At 37.1% G+C, this 19,884-nt stretch overlaps 1 protein-coding gene across 1 annotated transcript; it reads left to right on the top strand.

The window, feature by feature from the left end:
* The first annotated feature begins 2,493 nt into the window (after window positions 1–2,493).
* Window positions 2,494–19,611, top strand: LOC100376679 (uncharacterized). The gene is made up of 8 exons (XM_002737500.4): window positions 2,494–2,549; window positions 10,046–10,288; window positions 10,702–10,860; window positions 11,204–11,427; window positions 12,203–12,739; window positions 13,478–13,635; window positions 14,311–14,524; window positions 15,287–19,611. The coding sequence occupies exons 2-8, from the start codon at window positions 10,093–10,095 to the stop codon at window positions 15,638–15,640; spliced, it is 1,842 nt and encodes a 613-aa protein (XP_002737546.1). The 5' UTR covers window positions 2,494–2,549; window positions 10,046–10,092; the 3' UTR covers window positions 15,641–19,611.
* Window positions 19,612–19,884: the final 273 nt, after the last annotated feature.

Raw genomic sequence — 19,884 nt, 5'->3', positions numbered from 1 at the left:
ATAACGTATACTTATTGTCGTCGGATTAACACAAAATTTTCACAGATTTAAGGTGACAGTGAGAGGAACTTGAATGTGTCCAGACAGTTGTGGTTTGAGTTGGAGGCAATGCGACTAAAACAGTAATTGAAATTCAGCACACTATTTTTTAAAACGCGTTGCTTGAATAAAACTGACCAGACACATTCAATTTACCAGACTATTGAACAACTAGGAAAAGTGAAAAAAAATAATTCTTATCGCCAGCATAAATGCGTAATTATTTTTTTTTTACAGAAAAAGTAATTTTTCACCTTTGATTGAGTAACGCGTCATAGAATGCAGATACGGGCATGCAAAATACACTTGTGAAAAGCTTGAAGTCTGGCGATTCCAAAAATATATACTTTCCTGGGTCTATTTGTAGTCATTTAGTCACAATTAGAAGATGAAAACAAGTATGCAAATAATAGCCCCGCTACCTTAAGCTTTACAGTCAAATAGACGCACACAACGAAATACGTTTCAACTCTCGTGTTAGTCGATCAGTCGAGCACTCTATAAGACACAGCGCCCTGGGGAAAAATCCCCAAGACTATCGCAAGGCTGACCCAAGACTAGCCCAAGACTATCCCAAGACTATGTCAAGATTCGCCCCACGACTCTCCAGGACTGCGTCTGTTCTGGTGTACTCGCCAAGACCAACTCGAACTCTCTTTATTCATTTTCAAAACTCTAACCAATTACAAAACAGTAAAAAGATTCTAGGGCGTAACCTTCAATCATACAGCCAATCACACTAAGTACTGAATACGTCATATCTTTTGATTAATCGTTCACTACATTAATAACTACGGATACCAACTGTCAGAAATCGTAGTCAGAATAGCGACGGTTATCTCGTAATTAGTTCCAAATCACTGAGCCAAGTTCCGTCCAGGACCTCGCCTGCCTAAACGATGACAGACATAACACAGCAATTCGCTAATAATGAAACCTGTTTCGATTTACAATAGTTGTCTTCCATTTCGACTTTCTCTCACCGGCGTTTGAGCGATTGAGTACAAAAACTGCGAATAGCCGTTGTGTAGCAAAATATTACGGCCCATTTCAACCTAGCCATCTAACTTCGCACGGTCCATTTTACCGGAGATCGTGAAAAACTGTGTCATACAGAGTATTTTTTTATAGGTTTGAGGAAAGTTAAATTTAGATTCAACCCACCAAATGTTATGTTTATATAACTGTATGAATATCTCATCGGCTTTACGTAATCCATTGTGCCCCTCCCTAAGTGGAAATGATAACATGACGCCATGACACTTAACGCTAGGTTTTGACTCCGCGGACGATTTATAGTCCGTTTCCCTCGTATTGTAAATATTTTTATTTCATTTTTTTATCTAACGATTGAACATCAGCAAGCTTCGGTGTATGATGGATTTTGGCACGTCGTCGTGATGGAATAGCCATTGTTGTGGACGATTAACGTCACTTTCATAAAACGGCCATTATCTCCGTTCGTGTTTTCTGGTTGCTCATAGAGATTGAAAATTAATTAGCTCCCACAGTTTTTGTCAGTTTGTCTTGACATTTTCACACTATTTTGACAACGTCTCTACGAACAAAAGGACGTCTAGGCTTATTTTAAAGCTTTACATTCTCAGACAATGACATTCGAAGTGTGAAATACTGACCGAGACGGAATATACGGCACACATCTTGCTAGACAACTTTTTAATATGTGAATAAAACATACTATATATACGCCTGGACGCCCCTTTGTTAATAAACAACTGATAAACGTTGTGTGAAAGTTTCACTCAAAATAAACAAGAATTGTGCGAGCTATTTAGATTTGAACCTCCATGGTAAACTGAAAAACACAAGTGGAGATAATGGCCAATTTGCATAACCATTCACTCAGTAAAAAGTTTGCTAATGCTCATAATTAAAATGGTAACAGTTCCAAATTTAAACCTATTATCGTTTTGTGAAAAGTTAACTATAGTGCATAATATGGAAATCCCGTCATTACTTTTTTTTGCACCATGTTTCTTTTTTATTATGTATGTACAGCCTTGCTAAATCTTGCTAAGCATTCAAAAGAGAGAATGTTTGTACCTGTTTTCTATATTTTAAATCGTTTTTTTTTTAGTATGTTCCACTATTCATAATGCCGTGAAATGTTAACAGTCAATAGCCAAGACCGTTTGGATAATAGGAAGCGCAAAAACAAAAACAAAAAAAACAACAACGTAGAATAGCATTTTACACAACGTTGGGGCCTTGTTTAACAACAATAGAACTTATATGCTTGTTGGTACACAGTGTATTATGCTCTTACGTCAATGGTGTCAAACTGGCTGTAATAAAATAGTTAACGCTTCTGGCAGTATTGTTTGGGAACAGAACACAATAAAAAAAACCAGGGCGCCATGAATAACAATGAGTTGTCAAGCTACATTTGCATAATACATGTATGTTCGTTGCCAAAAACTTTAACAAACACATTCTTACACTGGATCGAGAAAGTAAATTTAAGTTGCGTGGCAGTCATTATTGGACAGGTAGGGAATATATTTTCTGTTGAAATAACCAATTATTGTTTATAGTTGCACGATGTCCGTATGGTATGTCGTTGTGGCCGACAGCGGAGTATTATTGAGTGCCACGGACGTGAGTACGAATCGGCTTTTATCACGCCAAGCCCATTCGTCACGTCACAGTCCCTGAACTAAGAACACATTGCTACAAGTGAGAGATAATATAAGCAAATAGTTAAATATAAGAGAAACATCTTTAATAAATTAGAAGAAACAATGTGATTACGCGGAGAATTTGCAAGACTATACATAAATACCAAAAAGTTTAAATTGGATGTGATAGGTTATGGGAAATTTTGTATTTAATTTTAAACTAATAATAACATTTTTACAAAACAGTAATCGATCTGTATGCGTGAGAGTTGTAACTACTTTAATCACGGTTATTCTTCTAGTAACCGTGCTTTAATTTAAGTATCTATAATATTTTACTGGGTGATTGATTATGCAAATTAGTAGTTCTCTCGCTAGCTGGTCAGGAAAGTTCAGAGTTTTACATCTATACTTTAAAGTTAAGCTATAAGTGTCGCAGTACGACTCTACTTCTGACCATATAATATGACAAAAAAATGCAGCGATCAGATCGCCATGTTGGCTTTATGGGATATAGAACAAGTGTGCTTGATGTGAATGGGAAAAAACAATCCCAGTAGTTGTTATAAAGGTGTTATGTTTTGTTACTCTCTTACAAAAGTTTACTCTTTATATAAATCGCTGGATAACATGCATAGCCATACATGATCCACTGATAGTTATCCGAGTTCGTTACACAACATAAATTGAAAATCTTCGTTCTGTATAAATTTACTAACTAAATATTACGAGGAGGTAAAACTGATTAAAGCGGGGGAGTCGTCACTTGTACATGCGTCAGATGGCCATAGCGTGTCATTGTTTACAAACAAGCGCCAACCCATGAGCCTTTGCGTTATTAGCGTGTGTCGTTATCGTCGCTTGGAACTCAATTTCCGCGCGTGCGCAAGTGACGACCCTTCCGCTTTAACACCGTGTGTAAACAAAGTATATTGGTTTTTACCCTGACTATACTTATAAAACTGAAATCAGACGTTTTCCTCCACAATTCTATTATATGCTGATATTTTCGACAAACAAAGAATATATTTTTAGTAGGTAGTTTTTCTCTAAAAGGTTAGGTAACCCCGTTATACGTGATTGCACAAAGCATCATCAATAGGCTTGTTTGTGTCTTTGTACATTTGTAAGCATATGTTTGTTAGTTGCCATCGAAACAGCCATACACTGGGTCTGGCAGTCGTTATTATACAGGTAGGGAATATATTTAGTTGAGAAAACATTGCTACAACCTGAAGAAAATATAGGCAACTAGTTGGAAATACGAGGAGGGAAAAAATTAATTATTAATCTACATAATACTAAGAGACAATAAATTAACTAATTAATAATCAATTTAAATAAATAGTGCCTTAATTATTAATTAAGCTTAATTATTCTCAAAAAATCTACTACTAAATCTGGCATTCTGTTTTTATTTCGGTACACTTGGGGTGCTGATTCCTGGCCTCGTTCTCGTAAATTGTAAAACACCACCCTTTAGAGGTCAACAGGGGGGATGCAAGACCGGGCGTTGATGTAGTCTAAAGCCTCGTGGCTACCATAAACATAACAGACTAAACGACTCACCACATTTCATTACACCCCGACTTATACATACTGAATCTTTAAATGTAAACGAATCTGACTCAGTCTCGACAAAAAAACTGGACGAGTAGCCCTGAGAGGACACTTGGTTACCGATTTGGTAAAGCATTTTAGTAAGCAGTAGCGTACTTTGTAACTGTCAGTGAATGTTTAAATCACAGAACAAAATTATTATTTATAGTTGCACGATGTCCGTATGGTATGTCGTTGTGGCCGACAGCGGAGTATTATTGAGTGCCACGGACGTGAGTACGAATCGGCTTTTATCACGCCAAGCCCATTCGTTACGTCACAGTCCCTGAACTAAGAACACATTACTACAACGTGAGAGACAATATAAGCAAATAGTTAACTATAAGAGAAACATCTTTAATAAATTAGAAGAAATGAGCATTAATAAAAACAATGTGATTACGTGGAGAATTTGCAAGACTATACATAAATACCAAAAAGTTTAAATTGGATGTGATAGGTTATGGGAAATTTTGTATTTAATTTTAACCTAATAATAACATTTTTACAAAACAGTAATCGATCTGTATGCGTGAGAGTTGTAACTACTTTAATCACGGTTATTCTTCTAGTAACCGGGCTTTAATTGAAGTATCTGTAATATTTCACTGGGTGAATGATTATGCAAATTAGTATTTCTCTCTCTTGCTGGTCAGGAAAGTTCAAAGTTGAATACATACCAGGGTTTTACATCTATACTTTAAAGATAAGCTATAAGTGTCGCAGTACGACTCTACTTCTGACCATATAATATGACAAAACAATGCAGCGATCAGGTCGCCATGTTGGCTTTATGGGATATAGAACAAGTGTGCTTGATGTGAATGGAAAAAAAACAATCCCAGTAGTTGTTATAAAGGTGTTATGTTTTGTTACTCTCTTACAACAATTTACTCTTTATACAAATCGCTGGATAACATGCATAGCCAAACATGATCCACACAACATAAAATGAAAATCCTCGTTCTGTATAAATTTACTAACTAAATATTACGAGGAGGTAAAACTAATTAAAGCGGGGGAGTCGTCACCTGTGCACGCGTCAGATTGCCATAGCGTGTCATTGTTTACAAACAAGCGTCTACCCATGAGCCTTTGCGTTATTAGCGTGTGTCGTTATCGTCGCTTGGAACTCAATTTCCGCGCGTGCGCAGATGACGATCCTCCAGCTTTAACACCGTGTGTATACAAAGTATATTGGTTTTTACCCTGACTATACTTATAAAACTGAAATCAGACGTTTTCCTTCACAATTCTATTATATGCTGATATTTTCGACAAACAAAGAATATATTTTTAGTAGGTAGTTTTTCTCTAAAAGGTTAGGTAACCCCGTTATACGTGATTGCACAAAGCATCATCAATAGGCTTATTTGTGCCTTTGTACATTTGTAAGCATATGTTTGTTAGTTGCCATCGAAACAGCCATACACTGGGTCTGGCAGTCGTTATTATACAGGTAGGGAATATATTTAGTTGAGAAAACATTGCTACAACCTGAAGAAAATATAGGAAACTAGTTGGAAATATGAGGAGGGAGAAAAGTAATTATTAATCCACAGAATACTAAGAGACAATAAATTAACTAATTGATTAATCAATTTAAAAAAATAGTGCCTTAATTATTAATTAAGCTTAATTATTCTCAAAAAATCTACTACTAAATCTGGCATTCTATTTTTATTTCGGTTGACTTGGGGTGCTGATTCCTGGCCTCGTTCTCGTAAAGTAATTGTAAAACACCACCCTTTAGAGGTCAACAGGGGGGAATGCAAGACCGGGCGTTGATGTAGTCTAAAGCCTCGTGCCTACCATAAACATAACACACTAAACGACATCCCGACTTATACATACGGAATCTTTAAATGTAAACGAATCTGACTCAGTCTCGACAAAAAAACTGGACGAGTAGCCCTGAGAAGACACTTGGTTACCGATTTGGTAAAGCATTTTAGTAAGCAGTAGCGTGCATAGTAACTGTCAGTGAATGTTTAAATCACAAAACAAAATTAACATGTTTTACCCCCCTCCCCTAGGCCATGTTGCTACCATAAGGAGTTACTATAATGTATTATGCCCGATATATTACATTGTCTGTATTTTGGATCAATAAACTAATGCAAACAAATGTTAGTGTAATAGATTGTGGAACCAATGTGAATATTTCAATAATCTGCCGTTATAAAACATCATGTTAATGTGCAAGCTGGTATTTTTCTGTTTCATGTTATGCACTATGCAAACTATGTTAACATGTCCATATGTGTTTCCGCATATCGTATCTGTCGTAATAATATGTATATATTGTCATGATTTCATGTACAGAAACAAACGAATTTTAGCAAAACTTTATGTATAACTGCTTATCACGTGTACTTGATTTTGATAGAATGGACAAAAAATGTCTACTTTAAAGGGCGGTGGTCGTCGCGCCACGCATGCGCGAGTTATGGGACTCATGTGAACACAGATGGCGACTTTGACTGTTGCGCAGACCAACGAGCATAAACCGAGACGTTATAAGATTTAGCTATGTAGTTTCTTTGGTGATTGGAAGGTATCAGAAGAGTCACTGACGATAATTAGTGTACTTTGCGCCACGGTCAAAACACATACTCATGATTTCCATTAGAAGAGATCACTGGATTGTGGGAAAATCAATGTTTATCAACACAAATGTCGCACATGCGCGGCGCGACGACCACCGCCCTTTAAACTATCTTATCTTGTGGTTCAATAACTCAAACAGTTTTATCTGATCTTTTTAGATATAATAATATATAACCAGTTTGTTTGTTTGCCTTCTAATTCAACAACTTTCATCAAATTTGGGAATCGTATCAATGGAATATCAAACACGTTCAAGTTTTGGTGTAACTAGCAAATGCAATTTTCAAGAAATGGGGCGAAATTTTTTTTTAGACGTAGAATAAAGTGCACAGAATGAAGACATTCAACTACTAATATTGAGAACCAGATGTTAGTAATATGATTTGCAAGATATGTCAATTAGATAATTGTAGTAATGTTTTATTACTAACTTATACTAAAATATGTTTGCGTATTTAGAGTAGTAACAAATTCACACTTCCGGTCCGGTTAGACTTTTGAGATATAATTTTTTGGTACGTGTTGGTTCTTTTAATTCGGACTTCTCAACCAGATTGCGTAAAAACGGATAGTTTCGCGGTTTTGATACGAACAATACTTGGGCTGAATAATTTGCTGAGGGGCGGCCGCTTAAGTATGTGCACTCGAACTGTCATACCAGTCGGTCGGTCGTTCCAAATATTAATTACATTAGACCCGACGGCGAGGACTGTCAACAGTCTACACATGAACCTAAAATCGTTAGGTAATCAAACACAAAATGACGTTGTACTAATGTACATAAAGTATGTTGAAGGTCTCCACTTTTTCATAGCATAATTCGACCCTCAAATTGACTGATGTTCATTCCCCCCAAAAGTCAACTATGGTTTAGTCCCCTACTATTTTACGCTACGACTTTGTTATGCTTGACGTGTTTATTTGCCTTTAAGCACGTTTTGGTGGTTGTCACTGTCGTCCCTGGAATCTTGTCGATAACGTTTTGGTTCCAATTAACGTAGCTATCGCTGAGAAAATTAAAAAAAATCTTTCAGTTTGTAGTAAACTAACATACCGGAAATCAAATTTAGATACTGGTATTAGATATTTATATCTCGACACTCCGGGTAGACCTCAGTCCAATTTGTCCATTCTGTGAGATAAATAAATAAATAAATAAATAAATAAATAAATAAATAAATAAATAAATAAATAAATAAATAAATAAATAAATAAATAAATAAATAAATAAATAAATAAATAAATAAATAAATAAATAAATAAATAAATAAATAAATAAATAAATAAATAAATAAATAAATAAATAAATAAATAAATCTGTCTTTTTTTAGTAAAAAAGTAATTTTGACTTCTTATAACTTTCCTGATTGCCTTGATAATTTATATAGCTTGGGGTTACCTCTCATTTTTTTTTCCAATTTAGTTTTTTTAATTTTTGGTGAAAAACACTCTCAACAACTTCACAGACATGTCCTACAACTGCAGTTGATGATTGAAAATGTGGGTACAACAGACAAGGTTGTAATAGTTACGCTATGTTTAGCCGGCAAACTATTCACACCGCGGTCAGAGATGCTATTCGATAATGTTTTCTATTTACAATCGTGGTGAAGAACGTTTATTTTTTCAAAAGAGAGAGAGAAATTTCACCGTGCCTTTGTGGAAATTTAAAAAGCATTTGAAACTGCTGAGCGTCAAAGAAAAAAAACAGCTATTCAGAAAACGAAATATGGTGGTTACCGCTCTAAATTTATAACATATAGCTCTGATGTTTATTAAAAAAAAGCATTGCAGGATTGCGTAAGGTATACCGCATAACAGACCAAATGTATGGTCTAAAAACAAGTAAATAACTACCTGTAAATAGAAAGTCACGTGGTATACATTGTAAATAGAAAGTCACGTGGTATACATTGTAAATAGAAAGTCACGTTGTATACATTGTAAATAGAAAGTCACGTGGTATACATTGTAAATAGAAAGTCGCGTTGTATACATTGTAAATAGAAAGTCACGTTGTATACATTGTAAATAGAAAGTCACGTTGTATACATTGTAAATAGAAAGTCGCGTTGTATACATTGTAAATAGAAAGTCACGTTGTATACATGCTTTATAGGCATTCAAACAGCATTTGATAACGTCTGGAGGAATGGTCTTTTTTTACAAACACAATAGTAAACCATGCATTCGTTATGAAAACAAAATCTCAAATATATTTTATGCCATAAAGGCGTGTACTTAATAATTTATAAATTAATTATTTAAATAACTTATAATTAGAGGACGAATCTTTGTTACAATTAATACTAGTAAAGTTAATTTTTTGTTATATGCAAATTAACTTGTGCTGATTTCAAAAATATTGGTTGCTAGGAACATAATATAAAAATTGCCAAAAATGGAACAAAATAAATTTGCCAAGAAATAAATTGTAATCGTGGGAAAATGAACATTACAGAATGTGTGAGCTCACACGATTACCTAGGGCTAGTATTTCAGACAAATAGAAGTAATAATATGGACGATTAAGCAATCAAGGCTAGTATTCTAAAGCAATAAAGGACATGAAAACATATATACAGCCTTTAAATACAATTGAAGCAAATATGTTTTATGGGTCCGAAAACCGGGGTGTGGAAATTAAAAATACCAGTAAATACATTCAGCGGCATTTGTGAACTTTGTGACATCTTTGAAATGTTGCAACATCATTTAGCAATCGTGAACTTCAGACATGTATTTCAGTGTAAAACAAATTACTTGAGATTTTAAGCTTTCCAATACAAGATTTCCCACGATCACGCCCTCTGTTCCACTGTTCCAGTTTTACTTTGTAAATTACATGAATACCCCCTCGCCCAAAAGTGCGCCATCTAGCGACGACACGCTACTGTGGCGTAAATTGTGACAGAAAGAAACTCACGGTGTCGATGGCTGTAGGTAGTGACAGAGATTTGCTATATTTTAAACAACAACAGAGTTGTCGATTTGAGCTTCATTGTTTATGATTTGAGCTACACCACCAGCACAAAAGCTATCGTTGCTAAATGACGCAAAAATGGCAGCTTTAAAATAATATATTTTTTTACATTTATTTCTTCAATTGTTTATTACAATCGATCTGTGAGATGGTATTTTTGTTTGTTTATTTTCAGAAAATTAGATTCATCGTCGGAATTCGGTGGGTAACCTGAATGTTAGTATGGGGAACTCTTGTTCTTGTGTCGACTGCTGTTTTGGATTGAGAAAATACGGCCAGTGCTGGTGGCCTTGTATTCAGAGTTGTAGCTATGGGCATAAAAGGAGCTTCTACAACTACGACGGCACAGAGATTGTCAACCCTATGGTAGCATATCTACAACCTGTAAATAGGATTGTTAGAAAAACGGCCATTCCAGGTTTGTAGTACTAATGACATTATTTCCGAGAGTTTTTGTGATGGTTGCAGACGTCCGCCCTCGAGAATAGGACCAAAACGAGTCGCGTGGTCTCTCGCTCTGTTTGAGGCCTACACTAGTATATTGGTTTTGTTTTCAATTTCAAATTTTTTTTTCGCGAACTGTATTGTATTACATACGCTCTACAACTCATAATTGGTTATAGTCCATACTCTCAACGACCATTCTTTCTATCCTAATCCATCTCTTATTCAATGTCTTTCAAATCATAATCCAATGCGTTTATCAACTTTAGTAAAAATATACTAATGAAAACAAATTTTATGCAATACATTTTATGATAAATAATCCATCGTAACACAGTCACAAATTGCATATTTAACTAAAGCACGCCCATACGACTGCTTTTCCAGGGATGGTTCTTGATATGGGTGAATCTGAAGTTGGTATGGATGCCGTCGAGCAGATTGCAGCAGTGGTAAGACATGCATACAGAACAAAACTTCACGCACGCGCTGTTGGTACTGGGTCTTCATGGTCCAAATTAACCAGTGTAAGGGATATCCTGATTGGTGAGTTCTTATCACGTGACCAGTTTTACGGAGTTTGGTCGCATATGCACTTATACACTAATTTTCACATTGCTTTTATTTATATATCAGAATGTTTTTATGGCCACAGATTACCTGGCTATGACTATTGGTGCGCGTTCGCTTTATCATTTTTTTAAAACATGCACGAGAAGTATTCGTCTAATATGTTATTCTATTTTTGTGTAATTTTGAAACTTTATCTGTATTTTTTCGGCCCGATAATACAAGAATCATGCGTGTTTGCGTGTACGCGTGCGTACGCGTGTGTATGGCAATTGTCGTATTATGTGACTAAGTACTCCACTGCAATTTCGCATCATAGATATGAAGAATCTTGATCGGATATTAGATGTCAGATCGTCAAGTAGCGATCATTCCGTGTATCACGTAACGGTTCAAGGTGGGATGAAAGTTCACGACTGTGTCCGTATATTAGACAAGGCGCACGGTCTAGCTTTCCCTGCAATGGGCAACTACGCCGGACAGACAGTAGCTGGTATTGTCAGCACTTCAACACATGGCTCTTTAGTGGGGACACAGACAATGGTATGTATGCAAACTTCTACGTCATAGCCTCGTTTTGTGTAAGTAAAACTTCAACGTCCAGCCTCGTTTTGTGTAAGTAAAACTTCTACGTCATAGCCTCGTTTTGCGTAAGGAAACTACTACGTCATAGCCTCGTGTAGTGTAATTAAAACTTAACGTCATAGCCTTTAGTGTAAGTAAAAGTTTACGTCATAGTTAAGTTTAGTGTAGGTACACTTCTACATCATAGCCTTGTTTAGTGTAAGTAAAACTTCTACGTCATAGCCTCGTTTTGCGTAAGTAAAACTTCTACGTCATAGCCTCGTTTTGCTTAAGTAAACTATACGTCATAGCCTCGTGTAGTGTAATTAAAACTTAACGTCATAGCCTTTAGTGTAAGTAAAAGTTTACGTCATAGTCAAGTTTAGTGTAGCTACACTTCTACGTCCTAGCCTCGTTTAGTGTAAATAAAACTTTACGTCATAGCCTCGTTTTCTGTAAGTACAACTTCTACGTCATATTCTCATAGCTTGTTTGGTGATCTTTGAATCACGAGCACTCGTAGGTTAACCGTGATTGATCTTGGGTCCTAGTTGATTATTACTGAGTTAGTATTCATTTTGCCAAATTATGCGTATACCCACCAATTTGAATGAGAATCGTAAATCGAATCTCGGGCGCGATTCAGTTTTTTACGCTATGAAAGCTAAAACTTGTTTAACGACAAAGAAATTAAACGAAACGTAAACTGCCGATTGTACCAGTATTAACTTTCTTAATATTTTTGTTTCTGCAGTCTAACTTTACTTCTGGATTTCATCTTGTTATCTCTGGAGGAATTCAAGTAAAAGTAAGAAAACCGGAAACAGGCGAAACAGATGAAGAGTTCAGTTCCGTAGAAGAAAGAGTGAACAATGCTACATATGGTGCAGATCCCTTAGAGATTGTAAGCAGTGACGTCTTCCGCGCAGTCGCAGTTGGACTAGGTTCGATGGGCATCATTTACACCGTAACCTTCGACTGTAGGAAAATGTTCAACATAAAAGAAAGAAGAACCGAAGTAAAAATCGACTGGCCGCCCAATACTGAAAATTTTCGCCTCCCCGAAGATGTGAGAGCTATGTATAGTCAACAAGGGAAGTTTTTCTCGCTATTAATTAACCCGTTCGCGAGAAACCGTTGTTGTAGCTCCCGCAAATACGTGAAAGCTGTTTATTTAGCTGGGGATGAAGTCGATTACAATGGTTGTTGTCAATGTGATTATTGTCTGGATTGTCAGTGTGGGTGTTGTTGTTCGGGTTGCCGAGGTAAATCTGCCTGCCAAGTTGTACAGGTAAGTAACTATGTCACACTCTCGACACCTTATCTTGCAAAACTGCATGCTGGGACCACGGTATGAGAGCGAGTGACACTATAAAGCACATAACGATTGGAAACAGGCTCGAAGTTTGTGTGTGTGTTCTTTCGATGACGTACAGTACGATCAGTTGATTTCGTTTATAAGCTTGACTACGCTAACCGTTAAGCCAAATTAATTTCCAGTATATTTCAAGTTGATTAGTAGAAAGTTTCTTTTTTATTTGGACAGAACATAAACATGAAGAACCGAGTAACATTTATCTAGCCATTGATCAGTGAAAATTATGTTTTTGAGATGTTACTATATTCTAGATGACGAACGATTTCACAACCAAATATGGTCGTCGAACGACATTGCGTTAACTCATATACGTCATTTCAGAAGCGCTCCGTCACTAGAGGGCGCGACTTATATAAATCTTGGCAGGTTCCCGCCTCAGGTGTCGTGGCGTACCAAGCCACAATTGGCAAAGGACGCCGGGAATAAGCGAAATATAAATCGTGACCCAATCAAATTATAGAAATTGCACCCTTGTACTGCAAACTGTATTTTTTGGTTTAAACAAAGGAATTTTATTTATACTGAACATCACGTGACAGAAGCACAAGGTTTAGGCTTTCTAACGTTTGAGTAATAGTAGTATTATCTTTAGTGGATGTCAAAACACATAGTAGTCGTTACAGGTGAATGTTCCGTGTTGTTCCTCAACAGACTGACTGTTCTGCGATGTGCATTCAAAACTGTGCCCATTGTTGCTGTACGCAATGCATGCCGGGAATAACTGACTGTGGCTTGGATAACTTTTCTCGATTCTTACCCTACATACACAAATGGTACAACGTATTGACTTTCACTAACGGAAATATTCAGTAAGTATGTCGTCATCAGAAATATAATATCTTATATTTTTGCTTTTAATGTACTTCAGAAATGATGTATATCAGGGGGCCAATAATTCAATTTAAATATATCGTTCATAAGAAATTATTATAATTGATTGTTTCTTAGATTCTGAATTTTAATGGAATAGCAACAAATACAACTATAATGGAACAACTGTTTTCAGTGCGGTCTGATTGAATCTTGAACTAGATAATTTAAATTCAATAGTTGTGTTCACATTGGAGTGGTTGACTCGAGCACGATGCTCGAGGCAGCAACATGTACGACCGTGGTGGCAGGACTATTTGTTCTAAGTTTCCGATTACAGTTTGCTGTCCAATTCAAGTTGGAATCTCACAGCTGTGTTCACATTGCAGTGGTCGACTCGGGCCCGGGCACGGTGCTCGAAGCAGAAACAAATACAACCATGGATTGAATTTCGAGCTTGATACTTTGAATTCACTAGCCATGTTCACAATACAGTGGTCGACTTGGCTCGGCAAAGTATGTCCGTCATACGGGCCCGGACGTTTACTATTGCACTAGCACAACTTTCTATTGGTTCATTGATTCAAAGTTAAATAACTTACACATTATAACATTATTTAGACCAAATACACATTAATATACATTTTCTTTTCCACCTACTCTGTTCTATTCAGCATCAAGACAGCCGAGTACTGTCTACCAGTATGCCAATTAGAGAGTGCGTTGACTGACGTCATCAAGTTATCACAATTTTATTCCGGGACGCACAACGTTTACACACTTCTTCCGATGTACGTGCGATTTGCGAAAGCCGACGATTTGTACCTAAGCCCCGCTAACAGACATTGTCCAGATGGATCAATCTGTGAGGAGTTTTGTTACATTGAGGTAAGAATTATGATTAATTTCTGGCCTGTGTCTGGCTCCCTATTGATTTGATGAAAAGTAGAATACCATGAATACGTCCATGCATTCTCAGATAACTGTTAGTTGTCTACGACGCATTGCAATGCGTCTCAGGATCACCCTTTTCAATGCAAATACTTTCCATGCAAATGACCGTCAAAATATCGTCGAGAGAGTGAGAACCATGAGACCTTTTTTGTTTACATAAAGTTGACTGTTTGGTTTATACTCGTAGGAGTCAGTTTGCTGAGCGTCCGCAGTGGGCTGTTGGCATGTACATTGGACCGTAGAGAGCGCCTTATGTGATTGCAAGACAGTGTCCGTTGTTTAAAGGGCGGCAGTGCCGCGCCCTGTTCGATATGAGACTCATAGCGACGTGTACAACGCATGTAAAATACATTGTTTATTTACATGTAATTCGAACACGCGCTGCGCGACGACCACCGCGCTTTAACCAAAGTTGGAAATCTGACCTATAGTATTGCACATCATATGGCTCTATTCGACAGGACAAAGAAAAAACTTGGGTTACCGAATTTGTTTTTGAGATGACAGACGTCAGTCGTACGTATCTTGGCCAATTTTAAATTTGTAATGGCCACTGGGATAGGATTTACAAAATCATTGTTTCCATGACAACAATGTTGGGCCGTCTTTTTGTGTATTGCTCTGTGTGTGCGTATTTGCTGGAATCTTTTGCATAAAATATAGAGTATAAATTTAATTTCCTGTTAATCATTACAGGTCCCATTCCTACCAGGGGCGTTTGCCATAGACGAGTACCATCGGACTCTGGAGAATCTTCTCTTTGATAAGTACCGTGCACGACCTCACTGGGCGAAGAACAACTTTCTCAATTGCTACCGCGTATCTGAGCTCTATCCACAGTTAAATGAATGGGCGAAAGTGTTTGTGTTGTTCAACAAAGGTCGTGTTTTTGACAACCAGTTCACTAACTACTGTGGATTCGACCAGTTTCATTATCAGCAGCCATCAGGTACGAGTGATTACATCAGAGGATGTCCCCCGGGCGATGCCGTAACATCGCAACCTACAGCAGCATATCCCGATATACATCCATTCGGCGTTGGTGAATAAATAAGTGAAATAGGTCACGTGATGTATTTACACACGACGTTGACGTCTTTTACATTCTCAGTTCAAACTCGAATGTACGAGCTTTCCAAAATATACCCGGCTTACGAGTCACATGTTCCCGGAGGGGGTGTCATTGCGCTTCAGAAAGTCTAGGAAAACTTTGAATACGTCTATTCTATATTGAATTCCGCCTACTTATTTAAGATTTCCAAAGGAAAGCTGTATTATTTTCTTTCAGATTTTTTGGATTTGAACAAAACCATGAACATTTTTATTTGAATTCATAAAAGTTTTTTGACAGTGGTTAAATTTTCAATATTAGCAGAACTTTAAATGATAACTGCTCTGTGACCTTACCTTTGCTATAAACATAACTGAAAATTTATCACGTGTTAAACGCATATAGAAAGGTACGGTTTTGATTGAACAAAAGATGGAAAATGCTATTTTTACAAATACAAACTATTTTTTACAAAATATATAAAATCAGTACTAAATTATGTAGCAATCACAAATTAATTATACATCGTAAATTTAAGGAGGACCTTTATTATGAAAAAAATACTTAAATTGTCTGTCTTCAACCCCAATAGATAGGCCTAGAATTAATTTTCATTGCCTCCGAATTGAAAAGATCGGGCGAGTAGTATATGTCACGCTATCTTCGTCCATTTAGATGTAAGTTAGTGAAGAATGAGCTACGTTATACGCTAGTCTGTCCAAAATATCACGATTTACAAGCTAAACTGTGATGAAATTGTTTGCACGTATCTGTTGATCAACTTATTTAGCTGATTACTAGCGAATGGCTGTGTTATATCTGTCATCGTTTAGGCCCATGCGAGGTTCTGGACGGAAATCGACTCAGTGATTTGGAACTAATTACGAGATAACCGTCGCTATTCGGACTACTATTTCTGACAGTTACTAATATAGTGACGATTAATCAATTGTATTATGACGTGTTCAGTACTTAGTGTGATTGGCTGTATGATTAAAGGTTACGCCCTAGAGTTTTTATACTGCTTTGTAATTGGTTAAGGTTTTGAAAATGAATAAAGTTGTTTTAGTTGGTCTTGGCGAGTACACCAGGACAGACGGAATCTTGAGACGCAGTCTTGGGGCAGTCTTGAGACGCAGTCTAGGAGAGTCTTGGGCCAGCCTTGCGATAGTCTTGGGGACTTTTCCCCAGGGCGCTGTGTCTTATAGAGTACTCGACTGACTGACTAAAGACGAGAGTTGAAATGTATTTTGTTGTGTGCATTTATTTGACTGTAAAGCTCAAGTGACTTTTATGATCCCGTACCTCAAGGGGAAGCGATAGAGAGACAAGACGATATTCCCCCCACACGCGTGGAGAAACTCAGTGGAGAAGATTTTCCCCCTGATATGTTTTGGATGAACCCGGGCATGTGTTTAACACACATTGACATCCTGTGAAGCAAAGTGAAATGGCGAAGGTGTGTCTTTCTTGCGAACCGAACTAGCAGCTCGATGGCAGAGACAAAACCGCGCTTGACGAAACGCCGTTAATAGTATGGCACCGATGAACAACGCTGAAGACATGAAGACTTCGGAACCCCTTAGGAAGGACGAGTATCGAATAGGACTGAATAATCAAGAATTGAGCGACATTAAAGACAAGATGATGAGAAAGAACGACCCGGACTAACACGACAAAAAGAGAAAAGACGCTTAGACTTCGATTTTTTTTTTAGAATTTCAACACTATTGTTCAGTATGTAACGCTTTTACAATCTTTTTTTTAGTGTTTTTTTGTGACATTGAATTGTATGTATGTGAGCGCCCAGAACTTTGTTTTGAAGTGATATTTAGTGGCGTGTGAGGTCCTTTATAACGATTTAAGCGTGTTTCAGTGGACAAGTATTTGCAACACAGTGTTATGAGTTTTGTGAAGTTTTATAGAGTTTTAATGAGTTTATGAGTACGGATATGATGGGGAAAGTAATGCCCCAAAGAGTTTTTCAGAGTTTTAAAAGTTCTGAGATTTGTCGATGTACAGAGATACCGACGTTTTAAGAGTTGTTTTTGTTTACGTGTTGTTTTCGGAATACTTCTGACGCTTTTTAAGTTGATTTGAGTTGAGAGCACCTTCCTACCGTTTTTTGACGTCTTTGTGAAATGAGAGTGTGGTGCGCCCACTGCCTATTGTTTGATAACGCAAGCTTTTGTTCATGATTGACAGGATTATATGTAACTTAGTAGTGTATATCGTTTTAGCCTTTTTCCGTCTTAATTGCCAGAGGAGTAATGTGTTATGATAGCGACTTTGTCTTATGACTTTTGCTTAGAATAACGACTTGTGAGTTCAGTTGAAGTTTATAAGCGTATATGACAGGAGTTTGATTAATAGATTTTTATTCATTGTTTATTAGTTACCGCTTTGCAATACTTTAACCAAGAGACGCATACCTGGTAATCACGTGATCATGCTGTTGACTGCAGCGATTGGCTGTTCGCTTGGTTACACCGCCACGCCTTAGTTTTTTTGACCTTTTGATATAGAGTTTGTAACCTTAGTAACGGAGACAGTGCAGCAAAGGATTACATCAGCGAACCGTTTTGAGAAAAGCGAGTCGATTGGGAGCCTTTCCCTTGTTTTTTGAATTATAACCATTGTATTTGGAATTATAATCATTGTATTTAATCAGTGTGTTTTTTCCATTTTATTTATACCTTTTTATTAGTATTGTATTTAACCTGTATGACGATGAGTAGATGACGGTATCTTTGATTTATGAACGTGTTATGCCAGGAGGCATGGCTCAGTTTGAGTGAAGGGATGTGTGATGAAATTGTTTGCACGTATCTGTTGATCCACTTATTTAGCTGATTACTAGCGAATGGCTGTGTTATATCTGTCATCGTTTAGGCCCATGCGAGGTTCTGGACGGAAGTCGACTCAGTGATTTGGAACTAATTACGATATAACCGTCGCTATTCGGACTACTATTTCTGACAGTTACTAATATAGTGACGATTAATCAATTGTATTATGACGTGTTCAGTACTTAGTGTGATTGGCTGTATGATTAAAGGTTACACCCTAGAGTTTTTATACTGCTTTGTAATTGGTTAAGGTTTTGAAAATGAATAAAGTTGTTTTAGTTGGTCTTGGCGAGTATACCAGGACAGATGGAGTCTTGAGACGCAGTCTTGGGGCAGTCTTGAGAAGCAGTCTAGGAGAGTCTTGGGCCAGCCTTGCGATAGTCTTGGGGACTTTTCCCCAGGGCGCTGTGTCTTATAGAGTACTCCACTGACTGACTAAAGACGAGAGTTGAAACGTATTTTGTTGTGTGCATCTATTTGACTGTAAAGTTAAGTGACTTTCCCGATCCCGTACCTCAAGGGGACGCGATAGAGAGACAAGACGATATTCCCCCCTGACACGCGTGGAGAACCTCAGTGGAGAAGATTTTTCCCCTGATAAAACTATTATACACTCCATTGAAGACATTATTCCAAACTGGCAAAACGCACATACACAGTTAGGTTTGAGGAAATAGTTATCCTTGATTGTCAACGTACCCTGAATGACAAGTAACGACATTCACACATTTTTCGTGTTTATTTTTCTATGATCAGTGTGATTTAAATAAGTAATGCAATAATAAAACCATTTATCTAAATAAACATGTTCATTACTGGGGTCAACAACTTGCATGTTTAGGGTGGAGATTATAAACATATTTTATAAATTAAATTTATTTTATAAATAGATTGTTTACTTAATGTATTTAGTAGTGGTAACTTTGCAAGGCTTTAACCGTGAAACGCATCCCGGGTAATCACGTGGCTGTACCAGCGACTGATGCGATTGGCCTTAGTGTTTTGATTTTTAATATAGAGAGTTTGTAACTTTTGTAAGAAAGGAAAACGAGAGAACGGTGCAGCGAGGGGTTACCTCAGCTGACTGACTGTGTAAATAAAGCTGGACTATCTGTAATGAACTAATGTGTATTCATTTGGGTCGAATCTGGTACCTCTACGTGTAAGTGACATCAGCCAAGCGAGACGAAGTTCCCCGATCCCCGAACACAACGCTTGTGTTCACAACAGATCTATGTGATTTGTTCCAATTTAATGAGTAATTCCGAGTTATGTATTTATAGATGTTATACATACAGCCGTTCTGAGAATTATTCGGTAAGTCAGTTAACAATATATCTTGCAACTTAGCAAACACTTGGGTATTTGTCCAATCCGGCGCAATATAAACGTGA

This window comes from Saccoglossus kowalevskii, chromosome 19 (genome assembly GCF_978046115.1).
Source record: "Saccoglossus kowalevskii chromosome 19, keSacKowa6.1, whole genome shotgun sequence".
Lineage (NCBI taxonomy): Eukaryota > Metazoa > Hemichordata > Enteropneusta > Harrimaniidae > Saccoglossus > Saccoglossus kowalevskii.
This window is presented reverse-complemented; position numbering and strand designations above follow the sequence as displayed.

What these genes read in the sequence shown, in the direction of transcription:
- LOC100376679 (XM_002737500.4), top strand. Translation starts at nt 10,093, where the DNA reads ATGGGGAACTCTTGTTCTTGTGTCGACTGCTGTTTTGGATTGAGAAAA. An exon ending in TTCACTAACGGAAATATTCA is followed by an intron (nt 13,636 to 14,310) that starts GTAAGTATGTCG and finishes TGTTCTATTCAG; the next exon opens with CATCAAGACAGCCGAGTACT. An exon ending in AGGAGTTTTGTTACATTGAG is followed by an intron (nt 14,525 to 15,286) that starts GTAAGAATTATG and finishes TAATCATTACAG; the next exon opens with GTCCCATTCCTACCAGGGGC.